Genomic DNA, 20,889 nt, shown 5'->3' on the forward strand with positions numbered 1-20,889 from the left:
GTGGTTTACAAGTCCTGTAGTCTTGGCATGCCCTTCTTTTCTAGTTTTTTTTTCTACTTTTTCCAACTACATAATTTATTTCTATTGAACTTGCTAGACAGTTTTGCACACGTTATTGTGTTGATTGCGTGACAATTATTTACTTAAAATTATTTGAAATGATTCTTGGTCTGGACCTAGACTTGTAGACAAGTCGTTAAGGGTCTGCCGCGGTGAGATATTCAAGTTGTGGCGGTGCTCTCGCGCGATCTTCTGTTTGCCAACTTCTACTCCCCATTAACGGGACTGTAGTCGTGAGAGCAGTAGTCTCAATTGCTCAGCAGTCTCGCGAGAATACAGTGGGAATCGGGAGATTCAGAATAGAGTTGGAACGCTATCACCGCGACAGACGATTAACGACTTGTCCACAAGTCTAGTCTGGACCATGGTGGTACACATAATATAACTTTTTTTGTAGCTTCTCATTTTGATAGGTAACCGTGCAGTTATTGTCTTATACATGTTCATTTAGTGAGTTTTTCTTTACGCAGTTTTCAAATAGTAATAAAGACGTCTGTTTTTTTATCTCTTGATGTAATATTTGAGTTTCTGTCTCAATTTTTTGTGGGAGTTGGGTTAGCAAAGTTGTATTCTTATAATTTATTTAGCTAAATTGCAGGGACGTTATTTAGGATAGAGCCTGGTGCGAAGTAGCTTGACGTGAATTTGACGTCACAACCCTCATTTCGCAGCGATATTCGCAAGTGAGTTGCCCAGAGTTACCCTGCTACAAATTATTCGTTGCGAATTTGTGACGTTGACAACATTCTATCGCTATTGCATTCGCGGGCCCCGGACCCCACGCCGTAAGGGCTTTGCGCTCGCAGGCTTTGCCATCGCAATTTCGTCTCTTTTTTTTTACCAAATACTTTTCCTTCTTTTTTCTGAAACTCCATTCTCATGCCTGATTCGCAGCAAGTATGAACCAGGCTTTAGTTTATTGCTCCATTGTAATGTTTTCAGCAGCCAGAGCTTTATGCCAAAAATTTTGTTGGAGAAAAATGCAAGCCGTAAATGCGAAACTAAAACCCTAAATCAGATAGCCAGTGTAGTTTGTTAAAAAGGGTTACACAAACTATTCATATATGTTGAACATTTTGTCAGAAACAATTCAACAAATCATTTAGATCATGAATCTCTACAGAAAAATGTTGAATTTGTCCCAATAATTGATTGTTTTGTGTCATATTCGGCCATGCCAACTACCAGCGCAATTTGTATATCATCCACAAGAATGGAATATAATTGAAAATTCCATTTTTGTTGTTAAACAAATTGTTTGTGAGTCATGACTCCTTATGTAACATCCGACACCGCCCCCATTTAGGCCACATACAAAATAAAGTTGTTAATCGTCCTTTTTATGAATGGGCCGGGGGTAGGGAGTGTGTTTTTTTTTTTTTTTTTTTTTTTTTTTTTTTTTTTTTTTTTATAGTTTTGTTGACATGGCCAAATATGGAATAAAATATATAGAAATCATCAAAATCACTATTAAAAAAAGAGGATTTATGTGTTTTTGATGTTTTCTTGTAGATGAATGTTCTGTCAACATTTAAAAAACAAACTAAAACGCAGTGCATGTATTGTTAGACAGTGTTTAAAATATTTTATGAAATTTTCTTGCTTTGCCGGCATGAATAAAACCATGCAGCAATAAAACCTTGTTTTAAACATCTTTTCAAACCTATGAATTTTGAAAACAAATATCAGCTGACAATTTTGACCGAAGAGAACTGAAAACCGGTTGATTTGAACAGTCGGGCGTGGACGATTAACAATATTATTGTTATGTGTGGCCAGGGAACTTTTGACCTCGGTTTGTTGCTTGACATTGGCATACGTGTGTGTGATGCTGATGGATGTGATGTGTATGTGGCGCGTACCTTTATCATAATGCAGTGGGACAGCTCGAGTGTAGTGGATAACACAAAACATCCGTCCACGGTCCAGCTGCTGCATCAAAATACCGAATTTTGTTCAGTTGTTTCCGACGGGATCTGGGACTATATAGTGCCTCCGGAATTAGGTAAGCATAAAAATAGCCGCTTTCGTGGCCAAGCGGTAAAGTATTTTCGAAAAAATAAGTACAGCGCCAGCCATTGACTCTGTGAATGTAAACTCATGGAGGAATCGAATATTCCTCCATGGTAAACTAAAGGAGAATGGCGAGAAAGAATCTACACTGCACTGGGTCGATTTCACCACAAAGAGTTAGGACTAGTCCTAAGAGATATCAAAAACATACAGCTAGTCCTAAGTTAGGACTAGAATAGCAAGAATTAAAGAATTAATGAAAATAATCTCTTCGTGGGTTATGACTTTATTTAGACACAAAATGGTAAAAAAGTGCGGCAAAACCGTTGAACTAAATGGGTATTTTAACTTGCTACCCTGTGAACGGCTCATTAAAGATAATGCCATGAAAACTATTTTGATGGTTGTTTATAGCCTATATTTCATGAAAATTTAATTAATAATTAGTTTAATTTCTGTTTACTGTTTGAAAAGGTCTGATAAATCCCATAAAATGCCTCCTAATTTTCATTCATTTCAAGTAGAGACATAGGAAATATAAAATGCCGTCGATTCCCCCTTTAATTCTAACTTTTTTCAGTAGCCTGAAAACAATACAGTGACGTCACAGCAAGTAGTTTAATTTATGGAGGAATAAATGCTCCAGCCCAGTTGTCTAGCTACTCGGGTATTCAGTTACTCTTCTATTTCTAGAACTACAATGAGGTTCGTTTTACGGGGGAGACAATATTCAAACGAGCCTCTCATAGCTCTTACTACTAGGAGTTACGTTAGACTAGGTCTAGCGAGTCTAGTCCTTGCTCTTTACATGTACAAGTAGTCGTCTGAATGGTAGCTCGATCATGTCCCGCCAAGGAGACCAAGGAGACTCGAACAACTCAACGTTTAGACAACTCGTTTTAGCATGTATTAACCGTTTATGCTATGATTAAGGGAATAAACGAGTAGGCGGGGTCATTGCAGGGTCGTGGCCCTGTGATAAAGGCCCAAGCCGAAGAGGAGGGCCTTTATCACACTGCCACGACCCTGCAAGGTTTTAATCGGCCGTTTGAGAACGACTACTCTTTTATTCCAATTCATAAATTTTCAAAATCTTTTGTAAAAATGTTTTGTTGGCGTCGGTCAGTGTATATATACGCGTGTGTACACACATATTATGGGTTGTAACTAATAGCTATGAATTGCATTCCACTTAATTTAAATTGGCGTACATGAGCTTGCGCGCCCAACATACGAAGCCAGACGGTCTTAAACAGCTTCAGCTGTGTCTTTATCAACCGTTTAAACACCCCCACGTGACGCGCTCTCCACCAATAGGAGTAGAGAAAGTGTCTGGGGTATTTATACGAATGGTATAATATCATAACTGGGATTTTACATGCTAAAATAATATTCGTCTGCCTGAGACGACAATTATTGTGTGACTTGTTTTACTAATTTCTCAAAAACTACAGAACCTCAGTTAGTAATATTTAAAGGGACGCTTTCCACTATCGTTATATTCAAACCCTGTTAGTTTAATGTAAATCTGTGGACATTTTGAAAAAGTACCCCATTAAAAACAAAAAATAAAAAAAACAAGTCTGCCTAAAAGTTAATAGTTTCAACAAAAAACACAAGAGGACTGGGTCTTTTCTAATAAAGAGATTGGAATTTGGACCTGCTTTTCACCAGTGTAAACTTTAAGCCCTGGCCTGATCTAATGTACATTGACATGTGTGTAAATATCTTTTCAATCCGGTAACATGCCCACGCCTCCGGTAAATATGCCTCCGGTAAATGTCCACACGCCTGCACCATTAATATCCCGTTAGTGGAGTTTGTGTGCAGTACCGAACGAAACAGATGGATGGATTTAAACAATGAAACACAGAACTGGTTCATTCCAGCTGTAGCACCATGTAGGTTATGATGTGCCCGTTAATTTTAGTGTTAATATGCAGTTCGAATGGGTTAAATAGAATCATACAGTTAAACAGGTGAGTTTCTAATACCCTTTGTATTTATAAAAACACATTTGAAACAGTTTGTAGAAAGCCTGTTACAAGCACAAAAAAACCTGTTAAGCACAAAGCTGTATTGCTTAGCAGAAGTAGATTACCAGGGAAAATTATTTTTAAAGTTGGCATTGCTGTGGCTGATGTTGCCCCACAACAGTTTGAAAGAAATTTGTGAAGCAGTATTTTCTGTTTTTATAACAGCTTTTTCATAAAGTTTAAAGCCAGAAAACACTGCTCAGCAATTTGCTCTGCTAAGCAAAAATAAGTGGGGCACCAGTCACAACAACATAAACATAAACTTAATGTTATTTTGGCTGGGATCTTACTTAGTTCTGTTAAGTAATACTTCTCTGTGCTTAGCAAGTTTTTGTGCTTACAGGCTATACATTGAGCTCAGGGGCCTTCCTCAAGCCTCGGCTTCGGCGCCGGCTTAGGCTCCAGGCTCCTTGTGTTGATGTTCGAACCACCGGTTGCAATATGCACTGCTCCAAAGTGCAGGTTAAAGGTTAAGCTGCGTTCTCACTGCGTACTTGGCGTGCGGAGCCGTAGCCTGAGCTGGAGCTCAAGCCAAGGTTTGAAAAAAGCCCCTTTCACTCGAGAGAAATAGCAAGGGTCTCTTGCTAAATTGTAGCATGGTTGTAAAGTTTAACAAAATGCAATTGTAATTGTTTCTAACTGTCCAAGTTCTCTTGCAAAGTATTTTCAAACATTGTATACATTTTACATCCATGCTAAAATGAAACAAGGGACCCTAGTTACATTTCTGTCATTTGAATAGCACTAAAGGCCCCGGGCATCGGGGTGACAACGCTGACGTAACTGACTACAGTTAATTGTATGGTAATTCAGTCACAGGGAGTTTGCTTAAGATCAGAACATCATCATGTGGCGGGCTTTAGCAAGAGGTGCTTTTCAAGCGAAGCAGAGATCTCAAAGGGCTCTCAGTACGTCATCTCGCTGCAGCAGCCAACAAGCAGGGAGCGGTGTGCCCTATGACACCCTTCAGAGCTCGGATAAATCTCATCCTAGTTCCGTACCGGAATCGGCAGATGTTGTCGTCATTGGTGGAGGGTCAATCGGCTGTAGTACGTTGTACCATTTGGCTAAGATGGGAGTGACCAATGCTGTGCTAGTGGAGCGGGACCAATTGACGTCTGGCACCACATGGCATACTGGAGGTGAGAAATTAAAATTGAGTCTGTAAGACCATCAGCCGAATTCACAAAACGCTTGCCGATTTCACAAAACGCTTGGATAAATCCCATCACGAGTTAGGACGAGTAACTCTAATTTAGGATGGGTTCAAAGTGTCTTATCGTCTATGGTAACGGAACTTAAAGGCAGTAGACACTATTGGTAATTGTCAAAGACTAGCCTTCACAGTTGGTGTATCTCAACATATGCATAAAACAATAAACCTGTGAAAATTTGAGCTCAATCGGTCATCGAACTTGCGAGATAATAATGAAAGAAAAAACACCCTTGTCACACGAAGTTGTGTGCGTTTAAATGGTTGATTTCGAGACCTCAAGTTTTAAATCTGAGGTCTCGAAATCAATTTCGTGGAAAATTACTTCTTTCTCGAAAACTATGTCACTTCAGAGGGAGCCGTTTCTCACAATGTTTTATACCATCAACCTCTCCCCATTACTCGTTACCAAGTAAGGTTTTGTGCTAATAATTATTTTGAGTAATTACCAATAGTGTCCACTGCCTTTAACTCGTCCTAAGTCCTACGATTTATTCCTAAATTAGGAAGAGTTTGGTGAAATCAGTGGCAGGGCTCAAATTGTTGGGAAAATCCACAAGAGCGAAGGACTTCATTGACAAGACCAGAATCAAAATGAAAAGACTCTAGAATCAAAATGAGAACTTAAAGGGAAAGTACACGTTTGGTAATTACTCAAAACAAATATTAACTTAAAAACTGACTTAGAAACGAGCATTGGAGAGCTGTTGATAGTATAAAACATTGTGGGAAACGACTCCCTCTGAAGTAACCTAGTTTTTGAGAAAGAAGTAATTTCTCACTAAAATAATGAAAGACTTCTAGGTAGAAGCCTTTTATTCTTATTTGAAAGCTCACAAATTTGTCCCAACACTGGTGTTTTTTCTTTCGACATTTTCTCGCACCTTAGTTGACCAAATGAGCCCAAATTTTCAGAGGCTTGTTTTTTTTTATGCTTATGATGGGATACACCAAGTGAGAAGACTGGTCTTTGACAATTACCAAACGTGTACCTTCCCTTTAACGCACTTCATAAACGTTGCTCTACCATGACCCCAATTTGACCGTGTCTTTATCATCATGTTGTTCCCCCCCCCCCTTAAATTCTAGGTCTCGTTTGGAACTTAAGGCCCTCAGATATTGAGGTACGACTCCTGAAATACATGGCTCACCTCGTGCGTAGTGTCCTGGAACCGGAGACTGGCATTGTTCCTGGGTGGATTGAAAACGGAGGACTGTTTATCGCTAATAATAAGGAACGCTTGGATGAGTACAAGAGGCTTTCTACGGTGAGGATTGCTCACAAATATTTTATAATTTGTTTTGTTTTTGTGTGGGTTTTGTTCACCATTTGTCTGCTCAGAACTATAAGGTCCTTAGTGCAGTTTGTAAGAATTTTATGAAACTGCTTTTGCGTGTTTTGGAGCTCCTGATAAACCTTGTTTTAAAGGAACACATTGCCTTGGATCGGACAAGTTGGTCTTTTAAAAAGCATTTGAGGCTGTTTGTTATAAAATGCATATTGATTAGAAAAAGATTTTAAAAGTAGAATATAATGATCCACACAAATATCACTCGAAATTGCGTGGTTTTCTTTTTACCTCGTCGACTAACTACGGTCGGCCATTTATGGGAGTCAAATTTTTGACTCCCCTAAATGGCCGACCGTGTGAGTTCGCAAAGTAAAAGGAAAACCACGCAATTTCAAGGCAAATTTGTGTGAATCATTGTATTCTACTTTTAAAATATCTTTCTATTCATATGCATTTTATAACAAATGCTTTTCAAAGACCAACTCGACCGATCCAAGGCAACATGTTCCTTTAACCAGTTTTTCTCTCTTTTATTTAGCTTTCATTCATGATTTGTAGGATTCTGACTGGCCTAATGCTTTATCCTTCTACAGCTTGGCAAGGTGTATGGTATTGAATCACATGTTCTGTCGCCAGAAGAGACCAAGAAGTTGTACCCTCTCCTGAACACAGAAGATATTTACGGCACACTTTACTCCCCTTCAGACGGGAGCATTGACCCAGCTGGCTTCTGTACGGCACTCACAAGAGGAGCCACCAAAAGAGGAGCGAAGGTAAACAGGTGTTGCATTGTTGGGAGGGGAACCTACAATACCATTAGGCAAAAAAAAAAAAAAATCAGTTGATCGTCTGGATTTTTCAAAAAAGAGGAGGATGAGGGCCTTTTTATTTATTATTACTATTATTTTTTCCAAGATGGTCGCTTAGTATTTCAAATTAAACAGGCCACAAACTCTTCAGTTTGAAACACCGCAGACTTATTTTAAATCTATTTGCATGCAGGACCCGTGTCAACAGGGTCGGATTGTTACAGTAAAAAGATGTGCTGGTATCTGGTAGGCATTCACTAATATTGTTTTACGAAACAGACGGTTAGACGTGTTCCAGAGCATAACGTGCTTGAAAGGATGGACTTTTTTTTTACAAAAATCGAAAAATAAAAAATGGTTTAAAAAGGATTTGGGTGGGGACGATCAACTGGTATTTCTTTTTATTTGGCCTTATAGGGATTGTAGTTAAAAAGTAATTTCTGGTGATACTGAAAATTTGTCTTGCGATGAATTTTATTTCTTTGTGAAATCGGCCCCTGGTATTTGTATCCAGAATCAAAACGAGAAAAAAAGCTACCTGACTGAGTCCTGATCACATGCTTTTCACTGACTTTATAATAAGTTAAATTATCTTCAAGCTTGTTCAAATATTTATCTTCAAGCTTGTTCGAATATCTAATTCTGATTGGTCGATCCATCCATAGCAACAAGAAGTGTGACACAAACCTATACTGCACGGCCCATATCACTTCCTGCGTGCCCAAAGAGAAGTTATTGTAAATTCAAAAGTGGTGCATTTGCGTCCAATGCTTTAAGATAAAGTTGTTATCCGATTCGTTTTTCTTTCTCAGATTTTATACAATTCATATTAAAGGGCCATTTTTGTGTAGCATAACCTCTTACACAGAATTCAATGCTTTAAGATAAAGTTGCTATCCGATTCGTTTTTCTTTCTCAGAGTTTATACAATTCATATCCAAGGGCATCTAACCTCTTACACAGAATTCAATGCTTTAAGATAAAGTTGCTATCTGATTCGTTTTTCTTTCTCAGATTTTATACAATTCATATTCAAGGGCCATTTTTGTGTGGCATCTAACCTCTTACACAGAATTAACTATTTATGCATATTTACAAGAACCAGACTAATTACTGTACCATAATTGGGAATTCAAGGGGCTAATATTAAACGTTTGTTGTTACTGTAGGTGGTAACCAACTGCCCAGTCACTGGTATCGTTGTGGGTGAGGATGACTTTGGTGTTAAACGAGTCAAAGGGGTTGAGACAGTATCGGGAACCATCAAGACACAAGTGGTAGTCAACGCAGCAGGTAGGCTGTCTAAAAGTCTTGTTATCGGGTACACCAATTGGTTCACTAAGGCTGGAAGCATAGGTCTCTGGGTTAAACTGGGTTGCTAACATCAGTATCTGGCTATGCTGATTGGGTTAATTTGGGTTGCGTACATGGGTATCTGGGTACACTGGTTGGTTCTTTTGGGCTTAAAACATCCTGGGTTAAACTACTGGGTTGCTGACATTGTATTTGGCTAACGGGAATCCTAATCATAACAATTAATTTGCCGGCTTATAACTTAAAGGTCGTTAGTGGAGTTTGTATGGCTTTCAAGATTGGTCTCCAAAGTAATTGTTTGGTAAAAAGTTATAATCATTTTCTCAAGAAAAAAAATTTGTTTGAGGTGTTTGATTAATTTTTTTTTGCAAATTTAGGAAAACATTTGAAAACATCAAGAAAAACATTTGGTTGAGGTGTTTGATTAACTTTTTTTTCCCCTTCAAATTTAGGGACAACTTTTATTTAACACCTTTTCAATCATTATGAAAGTTGATCAAAATTGCTTTAATGACCTTAAACTTATAGCACTGAGGTAGCAGTTTGATCTTTTTATTTCCATTTATAATTAACAGGAGTATGGGCGCCCTACATTGGTAAGATGGCTGGGGTATCAGTGCCGTTGACGGCATTACATCATCATTATGTTGTATCGGAACGCATTGAAGGAATTCACGGGATGCCTAACGTGAGGGACCATGACGCTTCAGTTTACCTCAAAGTGCAAGGAGATGGGATCGCATTCGGTGGCTACGAAACAAACCCAATATTTTGGAAAGATGTGAGTAGTTTTTTCTTTTAGAAATCTAAAAACCACTTACACCGATTACAGCCATCAGAGTTGCACCGAACCAAATTCTGAATGGGGAAATGTATTCCTGAAACAGTTAGGAGTGACTAGGCGCACTTGAAGTCGAAAGATCGACTGTTCTTTCTGAATGATTCTGGAGCGCCTTGGTTTCTGACGTCGATCTTGTCATGAGCCGGTGTAAATGTTACGCTTAGTTCGCCTGTCTGAAACCAAAATTTGTTTGGATCAACCTAGAGGCGTTCCTAATATATTTGGTTCTGCAGGACTCTGGCGCGCTTGTCTGAAACGGCTGTAACTTTCATGCAGTTAATTTTATAAAGAGGTAAACTGATGATGCAGTAAACTATAATTGTCTACCATGGTTTAATCAACTTCTGACGTATCATTACCGAGCCGTCTAGTTCACTTTGAACATGATTGTCCAATGGCTTTAAACATGATTGTAGTAAGAGAGAAGAATTATGTTTTTTGTTATTCTGTTTTCCTCTGTAATTTTAGGTAAAGAATGACTTTGCCTTCTCACTATTTGAATTGGATTGGGACGTGTTTGGGTTCACCATAGATGGTGCTTGTAACCGTTTACCCGTCCTGGAAACTACTGGTATCAAATCCACAGTTTGTGGACCAGGTAAAGCATCCTTATGCTTCTCATTTCTTTCATTTGGTTGTGAAGCCAATGACTCTCATTAAAGCGAACTTTGTACTAGCCAAGAACCCAATGGAGAGAAGACAAGGAAGGAAGTTTCAGATTGTGGGAAGACCAAGGTCCAGTGGTTAGACTGCCGGACTTGCAACCACAAGTTTGTGTGGTCAAATCCCCTAAGCTACTGCTGATTTCACAGTGACTAGAATACATATTGTCGTCAGGTTACTGAATCACAATTTCTTGATTGGTGCAATTCATAATCATAGATGTTAAACCTATGTTTGTATGAGAGAGATTGACAGTTGTCTGCTGCGGTTCTATCCCCCTTGCGAGTTCCCTTGATTGCAAGATCATCTCGAAACACAAACAAACAAACAGGCAAACAAACACCCCAACACCGCAACAAACACACCAACAAACCCCAGAGAATTATTCCAGGGAAAAAAACACACAGTCGGGTAAGGACTGCAAGTCGATCCACATAGTACTGCCCCCCCCCCCCCATCGACCTTTGATAGTCAACTGGTCACAAGTCAAATGAATGTTTTGCCAAACTGTTATCTTACCTTGTTATTTTTCGATATACATCTATCAGAATCCTTCACACCGGACCACAAGCCATTGATGGGTGAAACTCCAGAAGTGAGAGGTTTCTACTTAAACTGTGCTATGAATAGCTCTGGGTTAATGTTGGGAGGAGGTACAGGGAAAGAAATGGCACACTGGATCATTAACGGTCGACCGGAGCTTGATATGTACGGCTACGACATCAGGTAAGTCAAACTCATTATGTCCCTTGCTCGTACCAAAAACCGTCCACAGTACAAAACATGTGCCTAAAGGAACAGGACACTATTAAGGGGTTGCCCTTCACTTTTTTTTTCAACTGACCAGCAGGACCAGTTGGCTTGATTTTTCACTGGTCCGCCAGGTTTTTGACTGGTCCGTCAATTGTTTTTTAAACTAATGGTATACTGTTGTATACCAATTATCTTGATTTCCGATCGTCACTATTTCAATATGAATTGCAACATCAAGTTAACTGAATTGAAAGCCTTATGTTATTGTGTTCGTAAAGGGGTTCATTAATTTGAGTGCCTGTTTTTCTTTGAAAAAATTATTAATAATATTATTAATTAAAGGGTCTATGTAACTTTTGTAGGACAAAAACACAATGTCCACAGAGTTACACTAAATTTACACAGTTTGAAGATAATCATAGTAGAAAGCTTCCCTGAAAATATTACGTGCTGAGGTGCTTTAGTTTTTGGGAAATGAGTAAAACAATGTCATGAAAATAAATTTTGTGTCATGAGACGAAAATTATTTTAATCATTTACAAACATATTTTCATAGCATTGTTTTACTCATTTCTCAAAAACTACAGCACCTCAGTAAGTAATATTTGAAGGGAAGCTTTCCACTATCATTATCTTCAAACCCTGTAAGTTTAATGTTAATCGATGGACATTTTGAAAAAGTACCCAAATCCTTTAAAGGCAGTGGACACTTTTGGTAAATACTCAAAATAATTATTAGCAGAAAACCTTACTTAGTAACGAGTAATGGGGGATAGTATAGATCAGTGTGAGAAACGGCTCCCTTTGAAGTAACGTAGTTTTCGAGATAGAAGTAATTTTCTACGAGTTTGATTTTGAGACCTTAGAATCTGAAAGCACACAGCTTGGTGACAAGGTTGTTTTTTCTACCTTTATTATCTCGCAACTTCGACGACCAATTGAGCTCAAATTTCCACAGGTTTGTTATTTTATGCATATTTTGGGATACACCAAGTGAGAAGACTGGTCTTTGACAATTACCAATAGTGTCCAGTGTCTTTAAAATTAAAATTGTAATATTTGTTGATATGTTTTTCGTAGACGGTTCCACCCCAAGGTGAGCCACCATGCTAAGTGGGTCGACGATCGAAGCCAAGAAGCGTATGCCAAGAATTACTCCACTGTGTTTCCTCATGATGAACCGTTAGCGGGCCGAGGAATGAGGAAAGATGCCGTGCACAAGGTAGCGAGTCTTTCTCTTTACAAACCACACATAAGACAAGGTGTTATATGTCATTTGCAACACCACTAATCTCATCTTTCTCATATCTTGCAAAGTTGTTGGTGTTCACACAAACAAGAACTATGCTCTCCAGCAAACAATAACTTCAGCTTTCTTCTCATCTACTGTATTGTAAATCTGTATTATAATTCAGCGTGGCGACTGCGCTGAGCAGATTGTTTTAACAAACCAGGAATAATCTAAATTTCTCAAGTAGACCATTCACAATACATCTGCATCTTCTTTGCAAAGCATGCCTGGATGGAACTTATCTGCTGGTTTTTCTGGACTAATTTTGACAAGGTCCCTTTAAGCAATTTGTGACAGCTAATTATATTGTTTTCTTTCTAAACTGTTCAACAAGCAGAAAATGCACCGAAGAGACTTGAATATTATGTTAATGTCTCTATACAACAGGTCCTAGAAGATGCTGGATGTGTGTACCAAGAAAGACTAGGATGGGAACGACCAGGCTGGTTTGCAACTGATGGCCCGGCTCCGGTAAGTACCTTTCATAGCCTGGTTGTTATCACATTTCTTGAAAAGGCTGTTGGTTTGGTTGTGTGTAGAATTTGACTGGTTCTTGCAAAGTTTGTTGTATTTGTGTAGAGGGTGACTAGGATGCGGAGGACCAGGCTGGTTCTTGCAAAGTTTGTAGTTTTTGTGTAGAGTGTGACTGGGGTGGGAACGACCAGGCTGGTTGCCACTGATAGCTCTGCTCCTGTAAGTATCGTTCATAGCCTGGTTCTTGCAAAGTTTGTAGTTTTTGTGTAGAGGGTGACTGGGGTGGGAACGACCAGGCTGGTTGCCACTGATAGCGCTGCTCCTGTAAGTATCGTTCATAGCCTGGTTCTTGCACAGTTTGTAGTTTTTGTGTAGAGTGTGACTGGGGTGGGAACGACCAGGCTGGTTTGCCACTGATAGCGCTGCTCCTGTAAGTATCGTTCATAGCCTGGTTCTTGCAAAGTTTGTAGTTTTTGTGTAGAGTGTGACTGGGGTGGGAACGACCAGGCTGGTTTGCCACTGATAGCGCTGCTCCTGTAAGTATCGTTCATAGCCTGGTTCTTGCAAAGTTTGTAGTTTTTGTGTAGAGTGTGACTGGGGTGGGAACGACCAGGTTGGTTTGCCACTGATAGCGCTGCTCCTGTAAGTATCAGTCATAGCCTGGTTCTTGCAAAGTTTGTAGTTTTTGTGTAGAGTGTGACTAGAATGGGAATGACCAGGCTTGTTTTTTTTTTAAAGTAGCTGTATCAAGGTTGAATTAAAATTTAAAGGCTTGTTCTTGTGTGTCCCCCCCACGACTAAATGTACAGTGTATCTTTTAAAACTAGGACATGAATTTGCTTTGCTTACTTGTATAAAAATAATGTGTACTTTCCGTTGATTATGTTGAATAGGTTTTGGAATATGACTACTATGGTGCTTACGACAACCCAAAACATGAAAACCATCGCTATGCAGAGCTCCTTCAGGACGATTACACGTTTGACTTTCCAAAGCATCATGATATTGTAAGATACAAGTTATTTGTAATTGTATTTAAATTTTTCTAGTTTATTTTACTAGATGATTTTACTTTCATTAAAGGCAGTGGACACTATTGGTAATTACTCAAAATAATTGTGAGCATAAAACATCACTTGGTAACGTGTAATGGGGAGAGGTTGATAGTGTAAAACATTGTGAGAAATGGCTTCCTCTGAAATGACGCACATGTAGTTTTCGAGAAAGAAGTAAAAAAGTTGGGAAGGTAGTGCATTCTGCTCTACCAACCAAGCTCCCTAGTGGATGATACCCATGCCTACATCCCTACGGAGTGTGAAGTGGGTAACCCTGTTTCAGCCCCAGGAGTATGTGGCTCCTAATGGATGATACCCATGCTTGCATCCCTACGGACTGTGAAGGGGGTAACTCTACTTCAGCCATAGGAGTAGGTGACAACATGCCTCTGGTGGCAGTTGATTTGGGTCGACAGCCAGAGAATCGGTTGAGTGTAGCCCTCACCTTGAATTTGCCATTCCGCCTGGTGATGTAAGGCGATTTCTCATGTTTAAAGTTGTTTGTCATGAAATGAACCATTTTTTAATCAATGTGTTTTTAAGTTACTGTTTTGTTGTGATTTATCATTTGGATTATTGTTGCTTATAAATTATCTTTTGCAATTTGTTATAATCTTTAATTGCTAACTTTAATGTGTCTTTTTGAATGGTTATTTATTTTTAGTATTTTTTATTGTGATTTCAGTAAAGTTTAACCATTCTTTAAGGGAGCTTACCCGTACTAATTTATAGTTTGCAGTCAAGTTATTGATGTGAAATATGAAATATTCTTTTACTATCTTTTTTTCGTTTTGTAGATTGGGAATGAATGCTTGTCTTGCCGTAATGGGGTCGGCATTTTCAACATGTCGTACTTTGGTCAGTTGTACCTAACTGGACCAGATGCTCAAAAAGCTGTAGACTGGATCTTCACAAATGATATGACCAAACCTGCAGGTCTGTCACTTTAGTTAAATCTACTGGCAAATAATAATAATAATATCAATTGGTTTTTATAAAGCCTTTACACACCAACTCTCAAAGCGCTTCAAACATTATTACCCCTGATCACTGGCCCTTTTCATTTCTTAAACCATCTCAGCTCCCTTGGGAGTATACAGCCTGTGCTGCCAAATATGTAGCGCACTAAGCTAAATCAATCATAAGAACCATCTCTGCCCTCACAGGTCCCCATTTACCCCTGGGTGGAGAAAAGCAATTGTAGTTAAGTGTCTTGATCTAGGACACAAGTGTCAGGATTCGAAGCCACACTGTGCTGAACAGAAACAGCAGAGCTTGAGTTTGGCTACGAAACACCCCACCCTGGCTAGGTAGATAATGTTCTTTTGAGAACTTGCCTTGCTGCATATCAGGTGCAAAAATTTGGTGTAATTTCTGGCTACAGTTAATGGTTGAGTGGTTTCTGACTGGCTCCCCCGACCGATATTGACAAAATAGGGTGACCACCAAAATAGGGGTAGATAGCTCATTTAGTTGAGCGCCAGGACGTTAATCTGGAGGTTGTTGGTTTAGGACCGTGTCTCAACAATTCTTCTTTGGTTAGAGGGTTTGGGTACTTTTTGTTCAACTAAAAACACAAAAAATCCAATGGTTTATATTAAGCCCACAGAGGTTTAAAGATAAATACTTGCTGAGGTGCTGTAGTTTATGAGAAATGAGTGAAATAGTTTCCTGAAAAAAAAAATTCTGTCTCAGTAGGACATTTTAACTTAAACAATGACGCGACTCTCCTGAAAACATGGCTCAGTGATTTTCACTTCTTTTTTTTCCAAAATCTTGACAACTAGTGATGCTGAAACTTCCACTGCTACATCTTCATTCACAGGGAATAGGAATTCATGGCTTGGCCAAACCTTGATCTACAAAAAGTTTTAAAACCCTTTATAACACCAAATCATCTTTCTTATTTGTTTCTAGGATCTACGATGTACACCTGCGCCCTCAACAAAGATGGCGGAGTGGAGAGTGACCTCACAGTTTCCGTTGTCGAAAGCGGCACTGGCTCGCCGATCGATCCTTCCTTTGATGGGCATGGCTTCTACATTGCCGCGGGAGGGGGCGTGACGCAGCATGTCAAGACGCACATGCAAACGGCGATTCAAGACGAGCGATTCGATTGCACAATCTTGGACCATTCTGACGATATGGGAGTTTTGAGTATCCAGGGACCAAAAAGGTACGTATGTTGATTTTGTGAAACTATCATTTATAAATAATGTATATCATTACAGGAAAGAGCCATTCCAGAATTTCTGAGTTTGGCCACAATATCTCGGAAATAATACACCCTTTTCACTGATAGTATGTTAGGCTTTACTCCATAGTTCCCTGTACTTGTCAATGTTTTTCACGGAAGTATGGAAATATATTTGTGTTTGATTTGATTTCAATTAATTGAATTTGAATTGATTGCGTTATCCTGGTCATAAAACTTGATGGTTGAGCAGTTATTATGTTCAGGGCAGTCAGAAGCCATACTAGTTTGTGCATGATCCAATTAAGCCCTCTGTAAAAGAATTACATGGAGATAACAGGTGTGAGTTGACAAATAAAAAGGATGTTTTTATTTAAGCCTCTTATTTCAATGGAGCTTTCCTATAATGATTCATTTGATGGTAAATTTGTAGGGATTTTTATGTATTTTTTTTAGTGCCCTTAATAGAATACTCTCACATATAATTGATATTGTCTTCTGTTTTTTTTTTTTTTTAATTTAATGAAAATAATGTTACATTATTTTGTTCAGTAAATTACTGATCGAGTAAAGTGGAGCTCCACTGGAGTGCCACGGCAGCTCAGGGCTGTTAACTCCCCAGGGGTTAAAGGAATGTTTTTGGCCCAATGACCAGGGCCCTATTTCATGGCTCTGCTTACCGCCGAATTCCGCGCTTACGATCACTGTTCCCCGCTTACGTTCACGGTTCCCCGCTTACGTTCAAGCGCCGAATTTCTGCGCTAGCCTTGTAAGCGTAGAATGTTTAGTAGCGTTGAGTACGCACACGCAGAAGCCAAAATTTGCCGCTAACCCGTGAAATACGCTTGCCGTAAGCACAGAATTCCCTGCTTCCGTAAGCGCCGATTCTGTGCTTACGGTGAGCAGAGCCATGAAGTTGGGCCCAGGGCACTAATGTGAACCGCTACTTTAAATTTCTAAATAAATTCATCATGATCCAATTTATTTTGACCAGTCGAGAAGTCTTGCAATCACTGACATCAACCGATCTGAGTAACGAAGCGTTTAAGTTCAACACCCACAAACTGATGACTGTCGGTGGTCACACGGTCCGCGCTATACGTCTGTCGTTCGTCGGAGAGCTAGGATGGGAGTTGCATGTTACCAATGAAACGTCCGTAGCCGTTTATCAAGCGGTGATGGAAGCTGGCGCCCGGTTTGGTATCACTAACGGTGGCTACAGGGCTCTTGACTCGCTCAGTTTAGAAAAAGGTGGGTTGAAAATATTGTTGTATTGTTGGCCAGAGTCCAAATGGAGGGCTTTGGTCGAAAGGGCCTATTTAATCAATTATAGAGCAGCAATTTTAAAGATGCTGAGTTAAACATCGGGGATAATTGTCTCTAGCTATCAGGTATTCTCGATGGTCTAGTTTGTAAGACATCTGCTCTAGAATGTCAAAGGTCGTGGGTTCGACTCACACCTGGGTAATAAACCTATGGGTTTTTGACGTTGGTACTCTGTTTTCGCTGCGAATGCTTTGCAAGAGCTGAGCACAGCTCAATTCTTGTGAGTTTGTTTTTTGTGAATTTGTGACATCGAATTGGCAGGAAGTATGAACTGGGCTCACCACAGATACAAGAAACATGTTAATGTAAATTTGGTACTTAGTTGTAAAAAACAAACACTTTTTTAGTGGTTGAAGGATTGATGTTAAAACGGAGAGGAAAATAGTTTGGTAGCTTGGCTTCCTCTTTTTGATGTCAATATGATTTGTCATAAACAGGTTATCATCTATGGCGAACTGACCTCCGGCCAGAAGACACCCCTCTTGAAAGTGGACTAGGCTTTGTGTGCAAGTTAAAGAAGGATACTCCATTCCTTGGTAGAGAGGCAGTCGAAAAACAGAAAGCAGAGGGGATCAGGAAAAAGAGAGTGTGTTTCACAATTGACGAGTGAGTAAAGTTTATTGATCCTTTTGATCTTTAATTCTTATTTATTATTAATCTTTTCCCTCCTAAACCAATTTGTTTCCTATTTTGTAGCATCTAACTTCAAATTTGCATCTCTTTTCACTCAGACATCTACCTCTACTTGGCTTTGAATGCATCCGTCGTAACGACGAGGTCGTTGGCTTCATACGACGCGGTGAGTTCGGTTATCACATCAACAAGAACCTCGGTTACGGCTACGTGAGTAATCCCAACGGGGACGTCGTTACAAATGAGTTCCTCACAGAGGGGACTTACACTATCGAGAGGCTGGGCGAGGTCTACAAGGCTGAGCTTCATTTAAAAAGTCCATTTGATCCGCAGAACAAACGCATCAAGGGGATTTACGAGTAGAATTCATAATCGACCAATGTCACAGGACCTTGATGCCTGGTTCCTGTGAATGCGATTGCGAATGCGAAGAAAATATTGACGTCACAACTCTGTTTGTTCGACACCCCCAAACAAAGATATTGATAAAATAGGCAGATCGCCAACACAGGGGTTATTTTGGTTCAGTTGGTAGAGCGCCGGTACATTAATCCGGGGGTCGTTGGTTCGAGTCCTACTCAATTTTCTTCTTTCAATGAAAATCAACTCTGTTTTTGCTGTGAATAAGAGTCGTTGAGCACAGCTCGAATGTGGCGAATTATTCGTTGCAAATTTGTGATGTCAATACTTGCTTTGCATTCACATTTTAAAGGTCACAAAGGCCAAGACCATGGGCAACAGAGGCCCTGGGCAACAGAGGCCATGGGCAACAAAAGGCCCTGGGGCCGATGACACAAAGATCTAAGATTGATCGTTACTGCAAATCAATCATAGTTGCTAGGTGAAATGTGATGTCACAATGCAAATCATTATGGTGATACTGACAATTTGTCTTGCGATTGATAGTATTGCTTTGCGAAATTCACCCTTGGTTCCGGTGAATGCGAATGCGAAGAGAATATTGATATCCAACTCTGTTTTTCGCTCTTAATCGCTCTTAATCGCTAAACAAAGTGGTGTCACAATACAAATCACTATGGTGATACTGACAACTCATCTAAAGATGAATCTTAAAATTTTGATGTGATAGTTCAGGGTTGTTTATCCGAATTCCAACTTTTTAAAATCTACCTGGTAATCATGGTGTTGTGATTTGTTTCTTAAGTCGGGCTCTGGGTTCACCTTATCTAGCAGACTGGATGAAAATTTGTATTATATCAATTTTACCTTTCTCAAAAAATAAATCCTTGAATAAAATATGTAAGTAATTTCATAGGCATATTACTCTATGGGATTTGAACCCAAAATGTATTCTATTATAATGTTTTACTAAAGAATGCCTCATGTATTTTTGAATTGTATTTTTTCAATCTAGACAGACTGGATGATTATCGTGATGTACTTCAATAAAATTATGAATACCTTTTTTCGTAAAATCTTGGAAGTAAATTTGTTAGTATTATTTTGTTTTTTGGATAATGTGTGAACCCTTACTGTTTTAAAAGGATTCAGGTACTTTTTCTAAATGTCCACATGAGATTTTCGATACACTATACACTGTTTGAAGATAATGATATTAGAAAGCATTTCTTCAAATATTACTTTCTGATGTGCTGTAGTTTTTTGAGAAATGAGTCGAACAAAGTCACAAAATAATATTTGTGTCACTGAGACCAAATGTATTTGAGCATGTAAAACGCATTACTGGTAAACAGTTATGATATTATATCATAACATACCATAACTGGTTAATACGTTCTTACATGCTAAAACTGTGACGAAAATTATTTTTGTGACATTGTTCTACTCATTTCTCCAAAAAAACTGCAGCACATCAGCAAGTAATTTTTAAGGGAAGCTTTTTACTATCATTATCTTCAAACCGTGTAAATTTAATGTAAATCTGTGGACAGTGTGTTCAGTTTTTTTATTAGAAAAAAGTACCTAGCCCTTTAAAGTTATAATGCACGTTTGCGTTGTATCAATTTCGGCTCGAACAAACCTGGGCAATTACCCCCAAAAACTAATGATCCAAGAAAGAGAATTATAGAACTGTTTTTAATATAAAACATTGTTAGAAAACGACCCCTTTTGAAGTAAGTTCTCGAGAAAATTGTAATTTTATGACCCAAACTTTGAATCTGAGCGGATTCAGCTAGGTCTTAGGCATCTGAAGAACACAATTCTATGCAACAAAGGTTTATTTTTCTTTCATTATTCTCCTCAAAACCTCGATGACCAAGAGAACCAGAATTTCCATAGGTTGGTTTCTTTCTGCAAAATGTTGGGATACACCAGTTGAGGATACCGGGCACAGTTTCATAGCGCTGCTTTACGGTAAGCAAATTTTAGTGCTAACTGTAGCAGAAATATTTGCTAAGGTGCAAGCGTATTTCACAGGTTAGCAGAAAAATTGGCCGGCCATATTGTGCGTTGACCATGGATTTGCATTGTGACGTCATTTATTTTCGTGTGGTAGGCACCGGGAGGTTGGCATGCCTTGCATGTGCTTACGGTTAGCAGCGCTATGAAATGGAAATTGCACAGTAAGCACAAAATCGGCCGCTAAGCAGCGCTATGAAATTGGGCCCAGGTCTTTGACAACGAAAAGAAAAAAATATATATAAATCAAACAAAAAACATAACAATAAAAACAAATTACAGAAACGCTCCATTAACAAAGAAAGCTTCCAAAATAATACATCCTTTTCGCCTTTTCCAACTCGCACCTGTTATCTCCAAGTAATTCCTTATCGAAACAGTGGTACACAGTCTTATAGTTGGGGATCAACAGCATTTTTTGGGAGTAATTACAAACAGAATCCAGCACCTTTAAATGGAGGAGCGTTCAATATTATGAAGGCCGTGTTTAACAAAGACGAGGCTATAGCGGCTTTAGGTAAAGACTGTTTAATTGCTATC

The 20,889-nt window shown here is 39.1% G+C and overlaps 1 protein-coding gene across 1 annotated transcript; it reads left to right on the top strand.

The window, feature by feature from the left end:
- Window positions 1-1,952: 1,952 nt before the first annotated feature.
- On the top strand, window positions 1,953-19,403 carry LOC117303284 (sarcosine dehydrogenase, mitochondrial-like). The gene is made up of 16 exons (XM_033787445.1): window positions 1,953-2,065; window positions 4,923-5,251; window positions 6,412-6,590; window positions 7,208-7,387; window positions 8,593-8,716; window positions 9,313-9,518; window positions 10,047-10,176; window positions 10,790-10,967; window positions 12,075-12,216; window positions 12,673-12,756; window positions 13,653-13,766; window positions 14,612-14,750; window positions 15,732-15,990; window positions 17,003-17,259; window positions 17,772-17,940; window positions 18,066-19,403. The coding sequence occupies exons 2-16, from the start codon at window positions 4,957-4,959 to the stop codon at window positions 18,328-18,330; spliced, it is 2,721 nt and encodes a 906-aa protein (XP_033643336.1). The 5' UTR covers window positions 1,953-2,065; window positions 4,923-4,956; the 3' UTR covers window positions 18,331-19,403.
- Window positions 19,404-20,889: the final 1,486 nt, after the last annotated feature.

This window comes from Asterias rubens, chromosome 19, assembly GCF_902459465.1.
Source record: "Asterias rubens chromosome 19, eAstRub1.3, whole genome shotgun sequence".
Taxonomy (NCBI): Eukaryota; Metazoa; Echinodermata; class Asteroidea; order Forcipulatida; family Asteriidae; genus Asterias; species Asterias rubens.

Excerpts from the sequence above, each read along its gene's own strand:
- LOC117303284 (XM_033787445.1), top strand. The coding sequence starts at position 4,957 with ATGTGGCGGGCTTTAGCAAGAGGTGCTTTTCAAGCGAAGCAGAGATCT. Across the intron at positions 8,717-9,312 it reads AGTGGTAGTCAACGCAGCAG|GAGTATGGGCGCCCTACATT; the intron begins GTAGGCTGTCTA and ends TATAATTAACAG. Across the intron at positions 10,968-12,074 it reads ATGTACGGCTACGACATCAG|ACGGTTCCACCCCAAGGTGA; the intron begins GTAAGTCAAACT and ends TGTTTTTCGTAG.